General features: G+C 45.5%; 1 protein-coding gene across 4 annotated transcripts in view; it reads left to right on the top strand.

Annotated features, from left to right (window-relative positions):
• Positions 1-25,827, top strand: part of lats2 (large tumor suppressor kinase 2) — a 135,654-nt gene that overhangs the window by 102,266 nt on the left and 7,561 nt on the right. For all 4 annotated transcript variants that reach the window (XM_070892200.1, XM_070892199.1, XM_070892197.1 and 1 more), the window contains exons 4-6: positions 2,514-4,129; positions 9,235-9,817; positions 16,890-17,072. In XM_070892200.1, the coding sequence (XP_070748301.1) occupies positions 2,514-4,129; positions 9,235-9,817; positions 16,890-17,072 (2,382 nt within the window). The remainder of the gene's footprint in view (positions 1-2,513; positions 4,130-9,234; positions 9,818-16,889; positions 17,073-25,827) is intronic.

Below are 25,827 nucleotides of genomic sequence, written 5' to 3'. Positions count from 1 at the left end.
AACGTTGGATACAAGGAACACCAGCGTGCTTCTAATATGTGGTGTTACTATGGCACACAGGATGGGATTTAAAAGTCCTCCCACTAGAGTGCAGTCACAAGATCATCTGTGTATTGACAGCATTTTGACATTTTTGTGACTGATTTGTCACACGCAGATAATAAAATGTAGCTACACTTTCAGTAGTTTACGATACATACAGGTAGAAATAGCCTTTGGGATGTGGCTGTATTTTGTATTATTACTTGGATTCTTAGCCATCTGTTATTTTCTGTAACAAGCTGAGAGTACTTGAGGTATCGCATAATAAATTGTGACAGGAAAGCCCCAGGTTTGATTCTCAGTTTATGCTGAGTTAGCTTAACTGCTACTGGAGCGGTCGTAGCGCTGTTAGACTAGGCCTCAGTGCCCTTGGGTTACGAAGAGGAAAATTGATTTAGGCTGCCAATCCTCATAGCTGTCCAGAAACCCTGCTGGACTTGCCTGTGTGGACTTTGGGTGAGGACAAGATCAGCCTTGACTGAGATGCCCCACACAGCTGAATAGTCTACCAATTTTTTCATCAAGGCACAAAGATGAATAATGGCCACTTGGACAAAGTGCCAGAAGGAAGTTGGCACCGTGGACCTGTAACCCAACAAGGAGTCAGTACCTTAAAGGAGAGGAGGGGACACAAGAAAATTGGCAAGAGGAAAGTAAACAGTAAATAAATAATCGTGAGAGCCACATTCTAGCAGTTATGGGATTTTGGATGAATATTCATAAAGTATGTTATACCCGTGGGATTTTTTGATCAATTTTAATGGAATGAAAATCGTGAGCACCTTGTCCTGCCAAGCTCCTGCGCCCAGATGCTGAAAAGCTGTAAAATGTTACTGCATGGCACCATGTCATATGACACTCTGACAAGATTGATACTAAGCCAGGGTTTGCTCCTAAAATGTACAATTTTCTCACATGATGGGAAGTGTTTTATGGGAAAAAAACTACAATTTATTTTACTGGATTATAAATTTTATATTTAATTTTGCCTTGTTTCGATATAGATTCTTTACCACTTTCTACACTGTTCCTTGGCTGACTTGCTCTTGGATCTCGCACTTTGCTGTTTTTCAGCAATAGGATACGTATGAGAATCGCTCAGGTTAACATGGATATGCTTACTTGTACTGCAAACATGGCCAACATGCGCCACCCTTTGTTTCTGATTGATCCCCTTGGAGGATAAGCCACACCCTGAAGTTTCACTGGAATGTGTAACTGAAACCGCCCATCCCAAGGCCTCACTGACTTTGTAAATTGTAACTCGATCAATTTTAATTTCCTGAAGCGACAGAGGATAGAGCTCCCCAGAAGACAGCAAGGGCCAGCCAAAGTGCCTTACCCCAGTCCAAGTGCATGCCTCCCCCAACCAAAGTGCCTTACCCCAGTCCAAGTGCATGCTTCCTCCAGCCAAAGTGCCTTACCCCAGCGCAAGTGCATCCTCCCGCCCCCCCCCACCCACCATAGATGAGGCAGGCATTGCGTATAGATTGTTAACAGGTTTATTGGGTATGAAGGGAATAGTGACAGTGTCGTGACTTCTGGATATCATCCACTCCAACATGAATATGATCCGTCTTCCCCCCCCCACCTGTGTCTCTCCCCCCCCCTCCCCCACCCGTGTCTCTCGCTCCTGCCCCCACCCCAGCTTCCCTCTCTCACCCCCCCAGCCTCTCTCTCTCCTCCCAGTCTCTCTTTCCCTCTACCCCCCCAGCCTCTCTTTCTACTCCCAGCCTCTCTCTCTCCCCAGCCTCTCTTTCCCCCCAGCTTTTCTCCATAGATTCTCTCTCTCCCCAGCCTCTCCTTCCCCCCCCCACCCCACAGCCTCTCTCTCGCTATTGGGCCCACACTGGCCATTCTCGGGCGTAGGACCGCCGCTCTCGGACCCAGGGCCGCTGCTCTTGGGCCCACGCCAGCCGGTGGGGAGAGAGTCGGAGCCTCAGGTCCTGCTTCTTGGCACCACATGCATGGAATGATTCTGGCCGGGAAGGGGTGAGGGGGCGAGGGCGAAGCTTGACAGGGGCGGGGCTTGTCGCATGTCAGTCAAAAAAGTGCCATACGGGCAGGGGCCGGGATTTGACAGATACCTTGTCTGTCAAAAAAAGTGCAGTACAAATAGTTACATCGGGTTAACATTCATACAGTCCTGCCCAATTTTAAAATTCCCTATCCTGAGAGTGCTTAAGCCAATAGTAACAACCCTATTGCTGCTCCCACTGAGATAAAACTGGGAATTAAATCTGGGACCTTTCTGCTATGTATCACTCAGCTGCTCACTGAATAAACTCACTGAACCATCTGAGGAGTCTCTATTACTTTTGAGGCATTAGGCATTTTCGGGTAGTACAGACTAGCAACTTGATTTTTTTTTTAAACTATTTTCCTGTCTTTGATAACAGCCTTAATAATGTTTTAAATTACTGCAAGAAATGGATTGTGATAATAATGTCATCTCGTTTGTTTATTTTTAGGGAAAGTTATTGGACCACATCCTCTTGATCGTAGGCCAAGTTTCGAAGGATCAAATGACTCTTTGTCCACCTATCACCAGATGGGCAATCCAATGTATGAAGTAGCAGATTCTGGAGCTGAGAGTGGAAATATGCATAGTGAAATATCACGGCAATATGCAAATACACCCAATATGAACTTTTTAGTTGCTACTGGACAAGCTATGACTGTCAACACTCCAGGGCAGAGGTGCTCCCCCATAGGACCTCACTCTACAATTGGAGGACAGAATCCTCCATCTAATGCTATATTCCCTTCCACAACCTGTGATATTAAACATCAACAAAAATCATATTCAACCAAAGGAGAGACAGGCCCACCTCTTCAAATGATTAATTACACTCTCTCAAATCACAGCAGCCAACCAATCACATTGCAAGGCCCTCAAGGGTCAAATAATCCACATTATATGAGGCAGCATTTAATGGCTCAAGGAGAAAACAGTGTCTCCTTGGGTTATGCTGTCCAAAGAAGCTCATCTTTCCAAAACAAGATGCAACAAGAGGGAAATTATGGAAACCTTCAGAATAAAAGCCCTGTTACTCAAGGCATTCCTGGCCACACCTTCCAACAGCCTCCATCAGTTCTATACTTGCCACAGTCCCATCATAGACAACAGAGTCCTACATCTCCTCAAATACAAATGTTGTCAAGCCTAGCTCCACCATTTGGAAATGACTTTTCAGAACTTACTCCAAACATGATGACACCCTCAAGAAATAGCCTGAACATGGACATTTTTGATATTAACCCTTCCCAGGTGCAACATTGGCAAGTACCATCTCCATCAAGGAGGGATTCCTTGCAGAACACTGGACTAGAAACATTGCCAAGACCAGCTGGTCATCTTAGGCCTGATGCCCAAATTCCAAACCGAACCAATTCATTCAACAATCAACTGCAGACATCACCATCAGTGAGACAAGTTCAGACTAGCAAAACGGAATCCTCCCTAAACACCACCAACACTATTACAGCAGTAACATCAGCCCCTATTCTCCAACCAGTGAAGAGCATTAGAGTTCCAAGGCCTGAGCCTCAGACAGCAGTGGCACCTTCACATCCAGCATGGTTACAGGCTCAGGGTGCGGACAACAATGACATAATGGACCAAAAACCATTGGCAGTAGGTGGAGCTGCAGCCTATGTCCTTGAGCCTGATGATTACACTATGAAAGAGCGTAGATGCCCTCCACCACCATATCCGAAACATTTGTTACTTCAGAACAGTGCAGAGCAATTTGATACCAACTGTTTATGCATGGGTGTGGAGCAAGATATTCGTGGTGTTCACAGTTTGACATGCAATAAAACTGAGGATATCAGCAATGAGAAAAGTGATAAAAATAGCAAGCCGAACAAATCAGAGAAGATGGGAAGGGACAAAAAACGCATTCAAACATCGCCTGTACCAGTTCGCAAAAATAGCAAAGATGAAGAGAAGAGGGAATCAAGAATTAAAAGTTACTCCCCTTTTGCTTTTAAGTTCTTCATGGAACAACATGTGGAAAACATCATGAAAACATACCAGCAAAAATTAAACAGAAGGTTGCAGTTGGAGCAAGAGATGTCAAAGGTATTGACTTTTAACAGTATGTGAAATTATGACTGGTCTGAACTATTGAACTATTTAGTGCATATACTTTACTCAAACTAAATCTTATTTTTTATCAGTCTGTTCTTTGAAGTAAAAATGTCAAGAGTATAGTTTCAAAGGTAGCATGCTACACCATGGAGTGATTGGAAGCAGATTTGAGTCCCTCAGTTCCTATCTCAGATGTATAATTTTGGATTAAGGTAATGAATTGAGATCTATAATGTGCTCACAGGAAAATTCTGCAAGAAATTTGTCCCCAGCCTGCGCTTGCACAGCTATTTCTGGCCGCTTCAAAACACTGATAGAGATCTGAGAGCTGATCATTCTCTTAGCACCAGTTGATGTGTAACATATGAGACAATGTCAGTCATTTGCATGAGAACCTGATTTTGCGAATGTTGTAGAAACGGGTGAGCTGGTCCATGGCATTATCTCACCTGCAGCTGCAGCTAAGCAGGTGAACCATTGAATTTTGCTACAAGAGTCTCTTCTTCCCTAATTTGACTAAACTATTGACTAATGAAAAGCTTGTTCAGAGAGTTTGCCCTGTAGCACACGTGGAAGGAGAACATAAAGGGGCCAAAATTGCCCCCTCTGCCTTTAAGATCCATTACCACCTCTAAGCTTTTCCTGGCGGGAAGCTGCTCGTGGCTGGGTGGCGTGTCCACCCTTAAAGGGGAGGGCGCACCGCCGCGGCCGTCGTTTTATTTTAATTGTCGGCCAACTCTGAAGTCAGCCCGACAATGGCGGCCACGGGTTCAGCCGGGCCGCCAACAGGCAGCCCGGCACCCCCTCTTGGGTCTGGGCCGCTGGCCTGGCTGAAGCCCTCTCTGGTGGCCCAGTGGCTGCAGAGCTCGCAGCGGCCCTGCCCTTTAACTGAAGGAGAGGGACGTTGCTACACGTCAACATTGCACTGATGACACCGTCCCCCTTCCACCCCGCTCGGGACGCACAACTGCCCCAGTCACCACTACAACGATTGAAAAAGTTAAAGAGGCCAGTTTCCCTCTATTCTCCGTCCCGTGGATTCGGGCGGAGAATATTCATTTAATTCGAATTATCCGCCCCGTTTGGGGTGGAGGGCAATTTCTAGCCCAAAATCTGTCAAGGCAGCAGAGTTCTTCAAGGACTGCAGCTTGTCATAAAAGGGCAATTGGCAGTGGGGACTGAAAAGTGGACTAGTTGTTCACAGTGACACAGATTTGGGTAACGCTGGTCCCTTTGCTGAAGCATTGGAGATGGAGGTGGCAGCTACAGGAAGGGTACCCAAAGAAGAGTGGGACAATTTGGGGCTGAAGGCCACCCTCCATTAAATGTAATAGAAAACACTTTTGCCTGTACTGAAACTATTCTCCTTTTATGATGTCAGCTATATTTTTCTTCTCTTGATTTAAGATCTACCCCATGCATCTGTAATTCTCCTCGTGCACTATCAAGTAGGTAACCTGCTTCCAGGACTTTCCCAATGCTGTTCTGTAACTGGCAATTGGACAAACAGGAGGTTTACTCATGACTGTCTTAATTGGGATTTTCCTTTTCTCTCCTGAAGACAGTGGCTCATGCTGGGGGGTATGTTTTCACAGGACCCTCCAGTACCTGACTTAATTTGTCATTCATCTTACACAAGCAGTGTAAGTCTACTTAGACAATGAGTAGTATGCTATTCAACCATGGGATCATCATTTAAATCCCGCAGCATCTTAAAAGGACTTGATTTTTTAAATAATCAAGTAACATAATCAAAATATGCCAGGAAAGAGTACAATGAGTGCCCTGATTTTTTGATGGGGCTTAAAAATTCTACTGGAAGAAGTGAGGTGGTGCAGGGGGACAGTCTTTAGCAGCGAGTGCAACAGTGCCCCCTGATGTGCCTATTTGTAAGTCGATCCATTTTGACTTCAGAAGCCACAGAGGATAAATCTCCCCAAAAGCCACCAAGTTCCAGCCGAAGTCCATTACCCCAACATAAGTGCATCTCTCCCCCAGCCGAAATCCCTTACCCAAGCGCAAGACCTTACCCCCCACCTCCCATAGCTGGGACATTGTGTGCGGATTGTTAACACATTTATTGGGTATGGTGAATAGTGACAATGTCGTGTCGTCTGGATTTCATCCACCCCAACGATGTCCCTTGTAACACACGCACCGAGCCTGCACGCACCAGGGGGGTTGGAAGAACGTGATCCGACTTCTCTGAGTTCCCTCTCCTCTGATCCTCCCTCCACCTGTGTCTCTCTCTTTCCCCTACCCCCCAGGCTCTCTCTCTCTTTCCACCCCCTCCGCCACCAAAGTTCTCTCCCCCCACCCCAAACTCTCCTCCTCCCCCCCCCCCCCCCCCCCCCCCGTGTCTCTCTACTCATGGAGCACATTACGGTGCCACTTGACTTTTCACTCAAGCTGAATGAGAAACAAACTGCTCCTGGCCGACCTGCCTCCCGCTCTCCCCGCCTCTCGCTCTTCTCGCTCTCCCTGCTGCCCCGCTCTCCCCACCTCTCGCTCTTCTCGCTCTCCCCGCTGCCCCGCTCTCCCCATCTCTCGCTCTCCCCGCCTCTCGTGGGAATTGCGTTGTGGGTGGGTGGGGGGAGTCGGTGATACTTGTCCCAAAGACGCATGCGCAGAAGGGAGACTTAATACAATATTACTCCAATATTTTAACTCTGGACAGCCGCGTTTGCCGCCCAGTACTAACCTTAAATAAGCGCAAAGGAGCAACAGGCCCAGAAGATGGCAGGAAAGGTGATGTATTTTTAGGTTTCCTAATGGGCCAGGAGGAGCAGTAGTGCCCCAGGCTTCCCTCCTCCAGCCATGAATACGATTTCCACCGGGTTCAAGCAGGATTGCGGCCTGCTAGGTCCATCCTTCCCCCGCCCCGCCAACCACATACACACCCCTGGTAAAATTACAGCCATTTCAGAGAGAACTTACGCAGGAGGAAGACCCCTAGTATTTGACCTCTAACCCCGAACCCCTAGAAATCATGGGAACGGAAGGCATAGACAGTGCAGGAGATGGGGAAGTAGGAGGACTTGTGCTAGCTCAGGGTCTGTCATAACGTCCTGCTGCTTTTTCATCTCATTTCATTCTCTCATTGATTTTCTGGCAGCAAAACATATAATGAAGGCCATTATCATATCACTTTTTCTACTAAAGGCAGCTCATTGTAACTTCATTTTCTTTAGGTGTGTCAGAGCAAGCAGAGCCAGGCCTCAATAGATCTTCATAACACACATCCACAACAACTTGCATTTATGTAGCGCCTTTGACATGGTAAACTGTCCCAAGATGCACAATGCTACTCTATCCCTCGCAAGCACCAGCTAGATGTATCCACATTGAGGATTTAGAGAGTGAGCCAGAGGAGAATGCTCTAGATAACACACGTAGCATGCCTGAGCAGGAGAAACTGGTGTTGGTAGAGGAACCTGGTATTCAATGGGCCAGTTTGCATCTGCATTGCACGGACCTGATTTTAAAAGAACTCTTTTTGAGCATCAAGCGCTAGTACATTCATTGGGGACCTTGCCAAGTCACATGCTGCAGATGGTGACTTGGGTATGTGCTTGCATGTGAACTGCCTTACAACAGTTTGCAACACTGCAGCCCACTATGGAGTGTGTGGCAATTCTGCAGTGGAGCCCCATATGTCACAGACCCTATTGGATGCTAGGGTATAATTTACAACTCTCTGGACCTTCAGGAATATTTGTCACTATAAAATTGTACAACCCTCTCTTGCTGTTGTCAGTTGTCCCTGGGAACATTGGCTACTTGGACAGCTGATGGTGCTGATGTCCCCAGTGACAACCTAAAAGCCTAAAAGATAAGGGTGGTTGTCACATTGGATGTTGGCAGTGCCATAACTCTGGTGGAGTTTGAGAATTTGTCACAACTGTCATGGCACCCATTATTAAATCGAAGCTTCTACTGTGCCTCTAACAAATGGAGGTATGTATATAATCATAGTGTGGGGGTACTGGTGGGTGCAGAGCACCTCTGGTGTAACTATCTTATCTGATATCTCTATTAGTCTTTCTTCAAAAAGCAGAGGTGCATAGGGAAAACCTTTGTGACATTATTGTAGCTGTACCACAGTAATTCTACAAAAGCTCCGAACAGATAAGGTGCAGAAAAATGGTACTGAAATGGCCTGGAAATTGTTTTAATAAAATCTTCTAAGGCTCATTGTCAAAGTTCTTTCAAAGAACTTTGGTAAACACCTCAGTGCTTAGCAACCCCGAGGGCTCATTTCATATGAGACGATCACACTGTATAATGCACACACATAAATGTCGGGAAAATGAATAGATATCAAAGTAATGTTATCTGAACATCGAATTGTTTCAGGCAGGAGTTTCTTGTACCTGATAATCCCTATTGCTTGCCCTCCTCCCGGAAATGCATGTAATGCACAAAATGGGCAGAGAACTAGCACAACAAATCTTCACCTCATTTTCCAATCGGTAATATCCACTTTGCTGATAAGAATATATACCCTTGGGTAAGAAGAGAATCAAGAGTGTGCTGGGATGCCCTCTCTGGTCAAAATGCCTGCCTAAACACATTAGCCAGGCTCACACATGAAGAATAATCATGGGAAGGACCTGAGGACTGCCAGTACAACTGACCATACTCCAGCAGGAGTCAGTGAGGGGAAAAATTCGAGGTTGAAAGTCTATTTAATTTTAATTCTCTTTTTTTCCCTTAATGCTGATAGCAAATAATTGTTTCTCAAAAACTGAGAACACCACGTACTTCTCTTCCAACAGAAGTCACTGGATTTCGATCGAGAACTTTGACCTTAGCTGATATTTTTTCCTCCTTAGATGGGACACTGATACCAATTGTAGTACCTCTATGCTGCTGCATCTGAGATCATAGACCGGGAATTGAAACTGGAACCTGCCTGGTCTGTTGGCTCGGTATTACTGATTGGTATATTCGCCCAATGAGCCATCAAAGAGAGCTACCTGTAGGTTTCAGAAGAGGACATATCAAATAGTCTTTCAGTTCTTCTGTACAGTTTAAAGTTTTTTTTGATACAGTTCACCTATTTTCAATTAATTTATAATATATTTTTTCCAAAGGCAAGACTATCCGAGGCAGAACAGGAACAGATGAGGAAAATGCTTAATCAGAAAGAGTCTAATTACAACAGACTGAAAAGAGCAAAAATGGACAAGTCATTGTTTGTAAAAATTAAGACACTGGGAGTCGGTGCTTTTGGGGAGGTCTGCCTGGCTCAAAAAGTGGACACCAATGCTCTGTATGCAATGAAAACCCTACGGAAAAAGGATGTGCTGAGTCGTAATCAAGTGGCCCATGTGAAAGCAGAGAGAGATATTCTGGCTGAAGCTGACAATGAATGGGTAGTCAAGCTCTACTATTCCTTCCAAGACAAAGACAGCTTATACTTTGTGATGGATTACATCCCTGGTGGAGATATGATGAGTCTTTTGATACGAATGGGAGTTTTCCCAGAGTCACTGGCAAGGTTCTACATTGCAGAACTGACTTTGGCCATTGAGAGCGTCCACAAAATGGGATTTATTCACAGGGATATTAAACCTGACAACATCCTGATTGATCTTGATGGACACATTAAACTCACAGACTTTGGTCTTTGTACTGGGTTTAGGTGGACTCATGATTCCAAATACTATCAGAAAGGTAAGTCCTGGTTATATAATTTCTAACATTTTCTTTTAGTGCTTTACACATTTTGCCTGTACTAATAATATTACAGAGCTTTTTATGTGTGTTTTTTAAGCTCATAATAGAACAATACTGTACTTGAAATGTCAGCAGAATATCTGTTTGAGTTCCTGGGCATCAATTTACTTGCTTTGCTTGTATGAGTTTGTAAGTTTGTAGAAGATAGATCTCCCATCCCAACTGCATGAGGAGATGGAAAAAAAATATTATCCAGCTTGACCTGTATGATTTGGATTCCTGTAGGCTGATCCTAGAGCAATGTTGGCCGGGATTATGGAGTAGTCCGTGTTCTACAAAGGTCTCAGTCACACAGAAGGAGGGACATATGAAGTAACTTCACTACATCTGTTGTCAAGGGTGCACCGTGATTGTTTGAGAAAATCTGCTACATCAGGATTGTTCTAGACTTCCCAGCCAGGGGAAACATCCTCCCCGCCTCCAGTCTATCCAACCCAGTCAGAATTTAAACGTTTCAATGAGATCCCCTCTCATTCTTCTAAACTCTAGTGAATACAGGCCTAGTGGACTCAATCTTTCCTCATACGACAGTCCTGCCATCCCAGGAATCAGTCTGGTGAACCGAAGAGCATTTTGTGCTGAGAACTGTTCCATTCAAACAATGAAGTGCAAAGTGGCCATATTTGGCAACTGTAGGGTTAGCTTGTTGAGGTTGAGGGTGTTCTTTCCTTATATATTGATTGTGGGAGACAGATGTTAAAATGGCTTCCACTGCTCTCCCGTAAAAAAAAATTCCAAGTGGACTTCAGTGGGCCTGCAAGAGGGTGAAGGCAAAGGATAATGTAAACCATATTCTTATTTTTTGAATTGTCGCCACAAATGTAAAAAACAAATTTAGATTTGGTGGGCCTGAGGATAACGTAATGGGTCTGAAGCTGGTTTGGTGTACCAGTGGAATCACATCGTACTACTAGTGATGGAAATGCATATTTTGGGTTCTGATAAAGAGTCATTGACACACTAACTTATGTCTTTCAGATGCTGATTAACCTGTACATTTGTAACATTCTCTGTTTTTACTATAAAAATACTCTCATGCTACCAGTAAGATTTATTTCTACACTATGTTGGGCTATGAGGGATGCGCTGAACTAACAGCACTCAGCAGCACCAGGAGGACCCAGATTTGTCTGATAACAGAAAACAAGATCCATAAAAACTGATTGCATCAATTTTTGGTGGATACCAGCTGTGCCCCCAAATGTAAAATCGCCTGAAGATTCAAATGAGGTAGCAGTAGGGGCACTACTGTTGGCCTCAGGACCATTTATTATTGACAGAAAAACCTGCAAGAATTTCTGCCCATGATTGCTATGAAAAGACACCTGGTGGAAATCAGTATACATCAATGTTGGGTGAGGACTGGATCAGGTCGGTTAGACTGTAACAAAAGGGTATAAATTAAGAGAATTACAGAAAGAATTAAAAAAGGGTTAGTAAAATGCTCTCTTTCCCTCTCACTTCCACTTTTCCCCTCTTTCCCTCCCTTTCTCCCACCCCCCGGTTAGAATGTGGAATTTTCTGTCGCAAGCCATTGTGGAAGCAGAGTACATAAATTATTTTAAAGGGGAATTAGATCATAGAATCCTAGAAATTTACTGTACAGAAGGAGGCCACTCGGCCCAGCATGTCTGTGTTGGCTGAAAAAGAGCTATCCGGCCTAAACCCACTTTCTAGCTCTTGGGCCTTGGCCTTGTAGGTTACGGCACTTCAAGTGCATAATCCAAGTATCTTATAAATGTGATGAGTGTTTCTGCCTCCACCACCCTTTCAAGCAGTGAGTTCCAGACTCCCACCACACTCTGGGTGAAAGAAGTTCTCCTCAACTCCCCTGTAATCCTTCTACCAATTATTTTAAATCTATGTCCCCTGGTTATTGACTTCTCTGCTAAGGGAAATAGGTCATAGAAACGTAGAAAATAGGTGCAGGAGTAGGCCATTTGGCCCCTCAAGCCTGCACCACCATTCAACAAGATCATGGCTGATCATTCCCTCAGTACCCCTTTCCTGCTTTCTCTCCATAGCTTTTGGTCCCTTTAGCCGTAAGGGCCGTATTGAATATATCCAATGAACTGGCATCAACAGCTCTCTGCGGTAGGGAATTCCACAGGTTAACAACTCTCTGAGTGAAAAAGTTTCTCCTCATCTCAGTCCTAAATGGCCGACCCCTTATCCTAAGACTGTGTCCCTTGGTTCTGGACTTCCCCATCATCGGGAACATTCCTCCCGCATCTAACCTGTCCAGTCCCGTCAGAATCTTATAAGTTTTTATGAGATCCTCTCTCATCCTTCTAAACTCCAGTGTATAAAGGCCCAGTTGATCCAGTCTCTCCTCATATATCAGTCCCGCTATCCTGGGAATCAGTCTGGTGAACCTTCGCTGCACTCCCTCAATAGCGAGAACGTCCTTCCTCAGATTAGGAGACCAAAACTGAACACAATATTCCAGGTGAGGCCTCAACAAGGCCCTGTACAACTGCAGTAAGACCTCCCTGCTCCTATACTCAAATCCTCTAGCTATGAAGGCCAACATACCATTTGCTTTCTTCACTGCTTGCTGTATCTGCATGCCAACTTTCAATGACTGATGAACCATGACACCCAGGTCTGATTGCACCCCCCCCTTTCCTAATCTGCCGCCATTCAGATAATATTCTGCCTTCGTGTTTTTGACCCCAAAGTGGATAACCTCACATTTATCCACATTATACTGCATCTGCCATGCATTTGCCCACTCACCTAACCTGTCCAACTCACCCTGCAGCCTTTTAACGTCCTCCTCACAGCTCACACCGCCACCCAGTTTAGTGTCATCTGCAAACTTGGAGATATTACACTCAACTCCTTCATCTAAATCATTAATATAGATTGTAAAGAGCTGGGGTCCCAGTACTGAGCCCTGCGGCACCCCACTAATCACTGCCTGCCAGTCTGAAAAGGACCCATTCATCCCGACTCTCTGCTTCCTGTCTGCCAACCAGTTCTCTATCCACGTCATTACATTACCCCCAATACCATGTGCTTTAATTTTGCACACCAATCTCTTGTGTGGGACCTTGTCAAAAGCCTTTTGAAAGTCCAAATACACCACATCCACTGGTTCTCCCTTGTCCACCCTGCTAGTTACATCCTCAAAAAATTCCAGAAGATTTGTCAAGCATGATTTCCCTTTCATAAATCCATGCTGACTTGGACCGATCCTGTCACTGCTTTCCAAATGCGCTGCTATTTCATCTTTAATAATTGATTCCAACATTTTCCCCACTACTGATGTCAGGCTAACCATTCTATAATTACCTGTTTTCTCTCTTCCCCCCCCTTTTTTAAACAATGTTACATTAGCTACCCTCCAGTCCATAGGAACTGATCCAGAATCGATAGACTGTTGGAAAATGATCACCAATGCAGCCACTATTTCTATGGCCACTTCCTTAAGTACTCTGGGATGCAGACTATCAGATCCCGGGGATTTATCAGCCTTCAATCTCATCAATTTCCCTATCACAATTTCCCGCTTTGTAAGGATATCCTTCAGTTCCTCCTTCTCACTAGGCCCTCGGTCCCCTAGTATTTCCAGAAGGTTATTTGTGTCTTCCTTTGTGAAAACAGAACCAAAGTATTTGTTTAACTGGTCCGCCATTTCTTTGTTCCCAATTATAAATTCACCAGAATCTGACTGCAGAGGACCTACATTTGTTTTCACTAATCTTTTTCTCTTCACATATCTATAGAAGCTTTTGCAGTCAGTTTTTATGTTCCCAGCAAGCTTCCTCTCATACTCTATTTTCCCCCTCCTAATTAAACCATTTGTCCTCCTCTGCTGTATTACAAAATTCTCCCAGTCCTCAGGTTTGCTGCTTTTTCTGGCCAATTTATATGCCTCTTCCTTGGATTTAACACTATCCTTAATTTCCCTTGTTAGCCACGGTTGAGCCACCTTCCCCGTTTTATTTTTACTCCAGACAGGGATGTACAATTGTTGAAGTTCATCCATGTAATCTTTAAATGTTTGCCATTGCCTATCCACCATCAACCCTTTAAGTATCATTCGCCAGTCTATTCTAGCCAATTCACGTCTCATACCATCAAAGTTACCTTTCCCCAAGTTCAGGACCCTAGTCTCTGAATTAACTGTGTCACTCTCCATCTTAATAAAGAATTCTACCATATTATGGTCACTCTTCCCCAAGGGGCCTCGCACAACAAGATTGTTAATTAGTCCTTTCTCATTACACATCACCCAGTTTAGGATGGCCAGCCCTCTAGTTGATTCCTCGACCTATTGGTCTAGAAAACCATCCATAATACACGCCAGGAAATCCTCTTCCACTGCATTGCTACCAGTTTGGTTAGCCCAGTCAATATGTAGATTGAAGTCGCCCATTATAACTGCTGTACCTTTATTGCATGCATCCCTAATTTCTTGTTTGATGCTGTCCCCATCCTCATCACTGCTGTTTAGTGGTCTGTACACAACTCCCACTAGCGTTTTCTGCCCTTTTGTATTCCGTAGCTCCACCCATACAGATTCTACATCATCCAAGCTAATGTCCTTCCTTACTATTGCATTAATTTCCTCTTTAACCAGCAACGCCACCCCACCTCCTTATCCACTCTATCTAAGCCCCTCATAATTTTATACACATCAATCAAATCTCCCCTCAGCCTCCTCTGTTCCGAAGAAAACAACCCCAGCCTATCCAATGTTTCCTCATAGTTAAGATTCTCCAAACCTGGCAACATTCTTGTAAATCTCTGTACCCTCTCCAGTGCAATCACATTGGTGACCAGAGCTGTACACAGTACTCCAGCTGTGACCTAACTAGTGTATTATACAGTTCAAGCATAACCTCCCTGTTCTTATATTCTGTGCCTCAGCTAATAAAGGGCAGCATACCGTATGCCTTCTTAACCACCTTATCTACCTGTCCTGCTACTGTCCGGGATCTGTGGACTTGCACTCCAAGGTCCCTCTGGAATAAAAAGCTAGTATCAATAATTGTGACTATGAAACTACCGGATTGTCATAAAAACCCATCTGGTTCACTAATGTCCTTTAGGGAGGGAAATCTGCCGTCCTTCCCCGGTCTGGCCTATGTGTGACTCCAGACATTGCCCACACCACCACAACACAAAGTGCAAAACAAATTAAAAGAACAAACACTCGCACTTACTTCTGTAGTACTTTACCTTCCTCTGCATCGCCAGCTATGCTGGACTGCTCTGATTTCCCAAGCGGTCATTGCGGGCGGACGGATCGGGCAAGAGTCAAAACTGCTGGTGTTGCACCCAGAGGCGTTACACAGCCGGTGCAGGTCTTTCCAGCACCGCCGCAAAACCCGACCGGAGGATCACGACCGGGCGGAGGAGACATCAACACCACCTTTCACGCCGCTCCGGGGCGAAACCCAGAGTGCAAAGGACTCGCGATCAATCAATCGGCCAATTATTGTATCATTTGCAAACTTTTTAATCATGAATAGTTGCTTGAAAAAGAAAAATATTTATGAGGAGTGATCAGGAGAGTGGAATTACACTAGGTGGCGCATGTGAAGGAAAACACCAATCCAGATTTTCTGTAACATTCTATGATTCTAGATACCAAAGGGCATCTGGTGCCCATATGACCATAACCCCGCAGACAGCACCTTCAAGAAGGAAGTGGATGAAAAAAACAGAAAATTGGCAGAGAGAAAAATCTTACTGGTAGCATGGAGGTATTTTTATAGTAAAAGCAGAATATGTTAGAAATGCACAGGTTAATTAGCACCTGAAAGACAAAACTAAGTTAGTGTATCGATGATTCTTCATGAGAACCCAAAATGTGCATTTAGAGAACTTGCTGTTTTTGCTTTAGATTTCCTTCATTTGCTACTTTTCTTTTTAACTCTTTTGATTTGAAGTAAGTTATCATCAGAGCAGTGTAAATAGATTCTGCATTGCATCTGACCCATTCCTGAACTGGCCAGCTTGCAATGATTAGTCACACAGTGGAAGAATATTACAGCAGCTAGCACTGTCACTCCTCACCTTTATGAATATGTCATACAGTACAAACAGAAGCAATACAACTAACAATCCATACCATCAGCTACAGCTCCAGAGCAATGCAACAGAAGGTCATGATTGGGCCGATAATATGGCCTGAGTGGTACGCTGCCACTGGGCAGTCACTGCGTGCACCTACAAGCAAATGGGATGACCTTGCTGAATAACCCAAAATCGGCTCGCTTTCATAATTTACTGCCACTCCAGGTGTGTCTCTCATACCGGGAACTCCAGGACTACATTCCGGGATGCCAGCACCCACTGAAGGGCTGCTTACTGCCCATTGTGCATTGGGTGTTTCCAATTATTGCCCCAGGTTTGGCCGGGCCACCAACAGGCAGCATGGCAACCCCTCTTGGGTGCCAGGCCGCTGGCCCGGCCGAAACCCTCCCTGGTGGCCAGTGGACCGATGTTTGTGAATGCCAAACGCTCCCCCCTTTAAGTATGGTGACGTCATCTCCGCTCCGCCACTGAGTGACAGCGGCTGAGACTCGGTCCCGCCCCAACTTCCGTCCTCACCGAGACTTCCGCCCCCACTATGACCGACTTCTGGTCCAACGAGAAAAACATTTTAAAGTGAAGACAATCACTCGGAAGGCCGTCTCATCGCACCCGGCGATAAAAAAAGGTAAAAAATCATGGGTGCGTCAGCTTTCTGGTATGCCTGAATTTCGGCCCCTTACTGGAAACACAGCTGCCATTTTGAAACTTTCCATTTTCCCCACCTCCAATATGCCAGTGTAAATGAATTTGATTAATCCAGTTCAGTAAGGTTATTCACAACTGCATGCTGACTAGAGAGTTCAATTCTCATAGTTTGGTTGCAGGAGTTAAACATCTAGATTCAAGTTAATAAAAAGAGTGGGAACTATAACCAAAATAGTTTCCTGTAAAAACTAATCGTAGTCAAATATGTGACAGAGTTTTGATTTCATCTGTTTTGTTTCCCAATTTACAAAAGGGAACCATGCCAGACAGGACAGCATGGAGCCAAGTGATCTCTGGGGAGACTTGTCTGACTGTAAGTGCGGCGACAGGTTAAAAACCCTTGAACAGAGGGCTGCCCGACAGCACCAAAGATGCCTAGCTCACTCGTTGGTTGGAACTCCAAACTACATAGCTCCTGAGGTTCTAGTACGAAAAGGTTAGTGCCATAACGCTTGTTTAGTTTCAGTATATTTTTGAAAGAAGTACATAGCAGCAAAGTATTGGGGTCAAAGTTCCTCAGCTATTCAGGCAGACTCCACCCCAACTCTGGCAGGTGCCCATCCGATTGTCTACAAACCTCACTAGGACTCAAATTTCCCAGGACCCAGCTACAGGGTCTAATTTCTGGGATGTTTTTGTGAGGCTGAGCCCCCAGCTACCCCTACAAGATCATTGGTATCAGAGGGCAGGGCTGCAAGCGGGAACTCCCAAGTCAGGAGTTCCCATGCCTAGCCCTCATTTGCACCTCAGTGTAGCTTCAGAAGAGGTATGCGTACCACCCCCAACAGTGATGGAAGTGGGGCCCAGCTGCAGGTCCAGGCTGGAATCAGAGCCTGAATCCTCAACGATTAGGACTACATTTTTTTTTAAGCGGCCCCTTGACATAGGGCAGCATCCTAACCTTTCCAGGGGAAGGAAAAGGCACTCCCTCCCATCTCAGCAAGCTCTGGCTAGAGTGTTAAACCTCTTTGGCAAGAGGTACACTGCAGATGTGGTTCCAAACTGTCAATAGCCCACTTCTCTTGGCCCCTCTAATTTTAGTGGGGTCACCAGTAGAATTCAGCAGCAGGCATGTAACTGTCAGGATCATGCTGCGAAAGAATTTCAGTCCCAGTGTCTTATTTGCAATGCAGCCTCGGCAGGCAAAATACTCCTTTTTTCAAATTTATAAATTAATTCAATTCTTTTCTTCTAATCTTTTCCTGTGCCTCTCCTCCTCTCCTGGAGGAGGTACAGTCCCATGTACAATATCAGTTGTTCCCCGGTTCCTTGTCCAAGTGTCAACTCTTCCTGTATTTTGCACAGCCAAGCCCAATCCTGTCCTCATCCAATGACCACACATGGATATTCATCAAGAATGGTAAGTCTGGCTAATTTTCCCCCACCCCCGCAACCCAGGATGCTGAGACAATTGTAATGCCCATACATCAAGACAGCATTCAACCAAACATGGTACCTAGAAAAACCAAGATCAGTTGGGCCAAGGAGAAAACCCAACAGTGGTTCACAAACAAAGATGGTCGTATGTGTTGGAGGCCAATTATTGCAGCCTTGGGCCACCACTGTAGGAGTTCTTCAGGGCAGTGCCTTGGCCAATCATGTTCAACTGCTTCATCAATGACCTTCCTTCCATCAGTAGGTCAGGAGTGGTACTGTTCTCTGACCATATTAGCAACGTTCGCAACTGCTAAAATAATGAAGCATTCCATGCCAGTATATCCAGGCTTGGGTTGACAGGTGACAGGTAACTTTTGCATCGCATTAGTGCTGGGTAATGACCATTTTAAAGAAAGGAAAGTCCAGTCATTACCCCGATCTTCACTAAGTCTCCCACCACCAGCATCTTGGGGGTCGCTATTGACCAGAAGCTGAACTGGACCAGTGATATCAACACAGTGGTTACAAGAGCACGGCAGAAGCTGAGTAATCTGCCACCAGTGGCTCACTTTCTGACCTCTCAAAGTCTCTCCACAAAACTTAAGTCAAGAGTGCTACATAACACTTACCACTCATCTGGATGCACTCAATTAGGAATGGCCAATAAAATGTGGTCCAAATCTCAAAAACAAAATAATTTTTAAAAACCTCTGCCATTTCACAGCTGCGGTCAATGCAATCAGTACATTACAGACGAGATATCAAATCTAAGACCTTGCTGGTCTTTATGGCTTTTTGACTCAAGTGTCTTCTGGTAAGATACATGAAAAGCCTAATCAGCACTCATTTCTTTTGTCCGGTACTTTTCAGACCAGCGTCCTACTTGATTATTATGCAAAATGTGATGTAATACTGACAGTCCCTGCATTACCTTGAATATACCCAACTTTAGGCTGATCTTTTCGTTGAGTCTTCTTTGTATCATCGAATATTCTCTGTCCCCTTTGCTTCCGAAACATTAACTGTTCAAGGAAAATAAAGCAAAACAACCCCTGCAAAAATATTAGTATGTTGCATGAAATAAGCGCACAGTTACTTTGTAAATGTTTTGGGGTTGTTAAGCCATACATCCAAGCTGGTTCTCATTGACCTTTTCTATCTATCTTGTAGTATTGTGTACAGTTTTGGTCTCCTAATTTGAGGAAGGACATTCTTGCTATTGAGGGAGTGCAGTGAAGGTTCACCAGACTGATTCCCGGGATGGCGGGACTGACCTATCAAGAAAGGCTGGATCAACTGGGCTTGTATTCACTGGAGTTCAGAAGAATGAGAGGGGACCTCATAGAAACGTTTAAAATTCTGACGGGTTCAGACAGCTTAGATGCAGGAAGAATGTTCCCAATGTTGGGGAAGTCCGGAACCAGGGGTCATAGTCTAAGGATAAGGGGTAAGCCATTTAGGACCGAGATGAGGAGAAACTTCTTCACCCAGAGAGTGGTGAACCTGTGGAATTCTCTACCACAGAAAGTTGTTGAGGCCAATTCACTAAATATATTCAAAAAGGAGTTAGATGAAGTCCTTACTACTAGGGGGATCAAGGGGTATGGCGAGAAATCAGGAATGGGGTACTGAAGTTGCATGTTCAGCCATGAACTCATTGAATGGCGGTGCAGGCTCGAAGGGACGAATGGCCTACTCCTGCACCTATTTTCTATGTTTCTATGTCCGTCTTTTCTATCTCTTTCATCCCTTCATTATTTCGCTTTTCATCCCTTAATGTAATGCATGGCCACGCTCTTCAGCATAGGTGAAAGCAACTGATCAGGTACGTGGAACAAATTTACCTACACTAAGGAGTTCGAGGAACAACTATGGCTAGTAACACTTTTACTTTCAGAGCATTCAAAGCAGAAAGAAATAAAGAACTTGCATTTATATAAGAGCTGATTGGAACTCTCAGCGGTGACGGTAAATATATGGTAGCGGATTAGCTGCCTATTACACACTGCGCACGATTTTTGGGTGGACGCAGAAGGAAGTATATTGAAGAAAGTTGCATCATCGGTTACATCTGCCTGTCTCTCTTCCTCCTTCATTCATGCCTTTGTCACCTGGTGACTTGACAATACCAGTACTTTTCTGACTGGTCTCCCATACTCCATAAACTATAGTTCATTCAAAACTCTGCTGTCTGTATCTTATTCAGCTAAGTCCCACTCACCCATCACTCCTGTCCTCACTGACCTACATTGGCTTCAAGTCTGCCAATGTCTTAAATTTAAAATTATCGTCCTCATATTTAAATCCCTTCATGGCTTTGTCCCTTCCTATTTCTGTATCCTTCTCCAGTCCCCTCCCCATAACTCTCAATTCCTCTGACTCTAGCCTCTTGTGCATCCTCTCCCTGCCCTCCTTGATCCCATAATTGGAAACTGTGCCTTCAGCAAGCAAGGCCCCAAACTCTGGAACTTCCTCCCTATACCCTTCTGCCTCGCTCTTCTTCAGGACCCTCCTTAATTCAGAGACCATGGTCCAGAACTTAAAGAAGGGTAACTTTGAAGGTATGAGGCGTGAATTGGCTAGGATAGATTGGCGAATGATACTTAAGGGGTTGACTGTGGATGGGCAATGGCAGACATTTAGAGACCGCATGGATGAACTACAACAATTGTACATCCCTGTCTGGCGTAAAAATAAAAAAGGGAAGGTGGCTCAACCGTGGCTATCAAGGGAAATCAGGGATCGTATTAAAGCCAAGAAGTGGCATACAAATTGGTCAGAAATAGCAGTGAACCCGGGCACTGGGAGAAATTTAGAATTCAGCAGAGGAGGACAAAGGGTTTGATTAGGGCAGGGAAAATAGAGTACGAGAGGAAGCTTGCAGGGAACATTAAGACGGACTGCAAACGTTTCTATAGATATGTAAAGAGAAAAAGGTTAGTAAAGACAAACGTAGGTCCTCTGCAGTCAGAATCAGGGAAAGTCATAACAGGGAACAAAGAAATGGCAGACCAATTGAACAAGTACTTTGGTTCGGTATTCACTAAGGAGGACACAAACAACCTTCCGGATATAAAAGGGGTCAGAGGGTCGAGTAAGAAGGAGGAACTGAGGGAAATCCTTATTAGTCGGGAAATTGTGTTGGGGAAATTGATGGGATTGAAGGCCAATAAATCCCCAGGCCTGATGGACTGCATCCCAGAGTACTTAAGGAGGTGGCCTTGGAAATAGCAGATGCATTGGCAGTCATTTTCCAACATTCCATAGACTCTGGATCAGTTCCTATGGAGTGGAGGGTAGCCAATGTAACCCCACTTTTTAAAAAAGGAGGGAGAGAGAAAACAGGGAATTATAGACCGGTCAGCCTGACCTCAGTAGTGGGTAAAATGATGGAATTAATTATTAAGGATGTCATAGCAGCGCATTTGGAAAGAGATGACATGATAGGTCCAAGTCAGCATGGATTTGTGAAAGGGAAATCATGCTTGACAAATCTTCTGGAATTTTTTGAGGATGTTTCCAGTAGAGTGGACAAGGGAGAACCAGTTGATGTGGTGTATTTGGACTTTCAGAAGGCTTTCGACAAGATCCCACACAAGAGATTAATGTGCAAAGTTAAAGCACATGGGATTGGGGGTAGTGTGCTAACGTGGATTGAGAACTGGTTGGCAGACAGGAAGCAAAGAGTAGGAGTAAATGGGTACTTTTTAGAATGGCAGGCAGTGACTAGTGGGGTATCGCAAGGTTCTGTGCTGGGGCCCCAGCTGTTTACATTGTACATTAATGATTTAGACGAGTGGATTAAATGTAGTATCTCCAAATTTGCGGATGACACTAAGTTGGGTGGCAGTGTGAGCTGCGAGGAGGATGCTATGAGGCTGCAGAGTGACTTGGATAGGTTAGGTGAGTGGGCAAATGCATGGCAGATGAAGTATAATGTGGATAAATGTGAGGTTATCCACTTTGGTGGTAAAAACAGAGAGACAGACTATTATCTGAATGGTGACAGATTAGGAAAAGGGGAGGTGCAATGAGACCTGGGTGTCATGGTACATCAGTCATTGAAGGTTGGCATGCAGGTACAGCAGGCGGTTAAGAAAGCAAATTGCATGTTGGCCTTCATAGCAAGGGGATTTGAGTACAGGGGCAGGGAGGTGTTACTACAGTTGTACGGGGCCTTGGTGAGGCCACACCTGGAGTATTGTGTACAGTTTTGGTCTCCTAACTTGAGGAAGGACATTCTTACTATTGAGGGAGTGCAGCGAAGGTTCACCAGACTGATTCCCGGGATGGTGGGACTGACATATCAAGTAAGACTGGATCAACTGGGCTTGTATTCACTGGAGTTCAGAAGAATGAGAGGGGATCTCATAGAAACGTTTAAAATTCTGACGGGTTTAGACAGGTTAGATGCAGGAAGAATGTTCCCAATGTTGGGGAAGTCCAGAACCAGGGATCACAGTCTAAAGATAAAGGGTAAGCCATTTAGGACCGAGATAGGGAGAAACTTCTTCACCCAGAAAGTGGTGAACCTGTGGAATTCTCTACCACAGAAAGTTGTTGAGGCTAATTCACTAAATATATTCAAAAAGGAGTTAGATGTAGTCCTTACTACTAGGGGGATCAAGGGGTATGGCGAGAAAGCAGGAATGGGGTACTGAAGTTACATGTTCAGCCATGAACTCATTGAATGGCGTTGCATGCTCGAAGGGCCGAATGGCCTACTCCTGCACCTATTTTCTATGTTTCTATGTTAAAACAGTTAACATTGAAATGCCTATCACAGCACCGCCTGCAGGAGTAAGGGGTAATGCTGTCATTTAAAATGAGTTTTCAACTAAATGTGTGCCTCACATAATGAATTTAATATATTATCGATATTCAGTCCATTGTACCTGTGCCAGCTGTTTGTTGGAGGAATTAAAAACTAATCCCACTGCCCCACTCTCTCCCATAGCCCTGTAACATCTTTTGCTTCAAATAATTATCCAATGTTTCCTCAAAAGGTGTTTCAACCCCTACCCGTTGCAAAGCATTCCATGCTCCAGCAACCCTCTGTGTAAACAAATTTCTCCTATCCTTACGCTGGTAGTGCCAATTTTAAATTGATGACCCATCATAATTGACTTTATATCCTTCCTCTCTGAAGGTGCTGACTCTTGCTGGGTATAGTTCCAAGGGCACAAGTGGCACCAACTGGTAGCAACCTTGCCTCTGAGTCAGAAGATTGTGGGTTCAAGTCCCGCTTTCTTACATTCTGCCTGAATTTACTCCTTTTCAGTTTATACTCGTACTTCCTTGTTCCACTATTCTGTAGGAGATCAAATATCCCTGACTGATCCTGTACATAGGGTAAGAAGGCATAAGGAATGCTTACCTTTATTGGCTGAGGCATAGAATCTAAGAGCAGGGAGGTTATGCTTAAATTGTATAATACTTTGGCTCTGGTCGCCAATCGAGGCAGTCAGGGCCCGCTGGAAGGAACCGTTCGAAGATCTCCTTAACCGAGACTCTGCCTTTGACCCGAGTGTTCTCAACTCCATTCCGCAGCATGCTACCCGCCACTACTTCAGCGAGATCCCAACACTGCATGAGGTAGAAAAGGCCATAAGACAGCTAAAAAAACAACAAGGCTACGGGAGCGGATAGAATCCCTGCTGAGGCACTGAAGTATGGCGGAGAAGCATTACTGGCACGAATAAACAACCTGATCTCTCTCATCTGGAGGGAGGAGACATGCCGGGAGATCTCAGAGATGCAGTGATCATGACCATCTTTAAAAAAGGGGACAAGTCCGACTGCGGCAACTACAGAGGAATCTCCCTGCTTTCAACCACTGGGAAAGTCATCGCTTGAGTCCTCCTCAACCGTCTTCGCCCTGTGGCCGAGGAGCTGTTCCCGGAGTTGCAGTGCGGATTTCGTCCCCTCCCGGGCACAACGGACATGATTTTTGCAGCGCGACAGTTGCAGGAAAAATGCAGGGAACCGTGGCAGCCCTTGTACATGGCCTTCTTCAGCCTTGCAAAGGCCTTTGACACTGTCAACCGCAAGGGTCTGTGAAGCGTACTCCTCGGTTTCGGATGCTCCCAAAAGTACGTCACCATACTCCACCTGCTCCATGATGGCATGCAGGCCGTGATCCTTACCAACGGATCCATCACAGACCCACTTTATGTCCAGACCGGGGTCAAGCAGGGCTGTGTCATCGCCCCAAACCTCTTCTCAATCTTCCTCGCTGCCATGCTCCACCTCACAGTTGATAAGCTCCCCGCTGGAGTGGAGCTAAACTGCAGAACCAGTGGGAAGCTGTTCAATCTTCGTTGTCTCCAGGCCAGGTCCAAGACCACTCCAACCTCTGTTGTCGAGCTACAATACGCGGATGACGCCTGCATTTGTGCACACACAGAGGCTGAACTCCAGGACATTGTCGATGTATTCACCGAGGCGTATGAAAGCATGAGCCTTACGCTAAACATTAGTAAGACAAAGGTCCTACACCAGCCTGTCCTCGTCGCACAGCACTGCCCCCCAAACATCAAGATCCACGACGTGGCCCTGGACAACGTGAACCACTTCCCCTATCTCGGGAGCCTCCTATCAACAAGAGCAGGCATTGATGATGAGATCCAACACCGCCCCCAGTGCGCCAGTGCAGCTTTCAGCCGTCTGAGGAAAAGAGTGTTTGAAGATCAGGCCCTCAAAACTGGCACCAAGCTCATGGTCTACAGGGTCGTAGTAATACCCGCCCTCCTGTGTGGCTCAGAGACACGGACCATGTACAGTACACACTCAAGTCGCTGGAGAAATACCACCAACGATGTCTCCGCAAGATCCTGCAAATTCCCTGGGAGGACAGACGCACAAACATTAACGTCCTCGTCCAGGCCAACATCCCCAGCATTGAAGCACTGACCACACTTGATCAGCTCCGCTGGGCAGGCCACATAGTTCGCGTGCCAGACACGAGACTTCCTAAGCAAGCGCTCTACTCGGAACTCGTCCACGGCAAACGAACCAAAGGCGGGCAGAGGAAAGGTTACAAGGACACCCTCAAAGCTTCCCTGATAAAGTGCGGCAGCCCCACTGACACCTGGGAGTCCTTGGCAATAGACCGCCCTAAGTGGAGGAAGTGCATTCGGGAGGGCGCTGAGCACCTCGAGTATCGTCGCCGAGAGCATGCAGAAATCAAGCGCAGCCAGCGGAAGGAGCGTGCGGCAAACCAGGCTCCCTGCCCACCCTTTCCCTCAACGACTATCTGTCCCACCTGTGACAGAAACTGTGGTTCTCGTATTGGACTGTACAGCCACCTAAGAACTCATGCTAAGAGTGGAAGCAAGTCTTCCTCGATTCCGAGGAACTGCCTATGATTGATGATTATAGGAAGGACGTGATTGCACTAGAGAGGGTGCAGAGGAGATTTACTAAGGTGCTGTCTGGAATGGAGAAGTTAGTTATCAGGACAGATTGGATAGGCTGGGTTTGTTCTCATTGGAACAGAGGAGGTTGAAAGGAGACCTCATTGAGGTGTCCAAAATATTGAGGGGCTTGGACATAGTGGATAGTAAGGGCCTATTTCCATTGGTGGAGGGGTCTATTACGAAGGGGCATAGTTTTAAGGTGGTTGGTGGAAGGTTTAGAGGGGATTTGAGGAGCGGGAGGGGGCTTCTTTATGCAGAGGGTTGTGGGGATCTGGATCTCACTGCTTGGAAGAGTGGTGGATGCAGAAACCCTCATCACTTTTAAGAGATGGTTGGATTGGCACTTAAAGTACCGTAACCTGCAGGTTTACAGTCCTAGAGCTCGTAATTGGGATT

This window comes from Pristiophorus japonicus, chromosome 10 (genome assembly GCF_044704955.1).
Source record: "Pristiophorus japonicus isolate sPriJap1 chromosome 10, sPriJap1.hap1, whole genome shotgun sequence".
NCBI lineage: Eukaryota > Metazoa > Chordata > Chondrichthyes > Pristiophoridae > Pristiophorus > Pristiophorus japonicus.
Note: the sequence above shows the minus strand (reverse complement) of the source record. Positions and strands in the feature narration are given on the sequence as shown.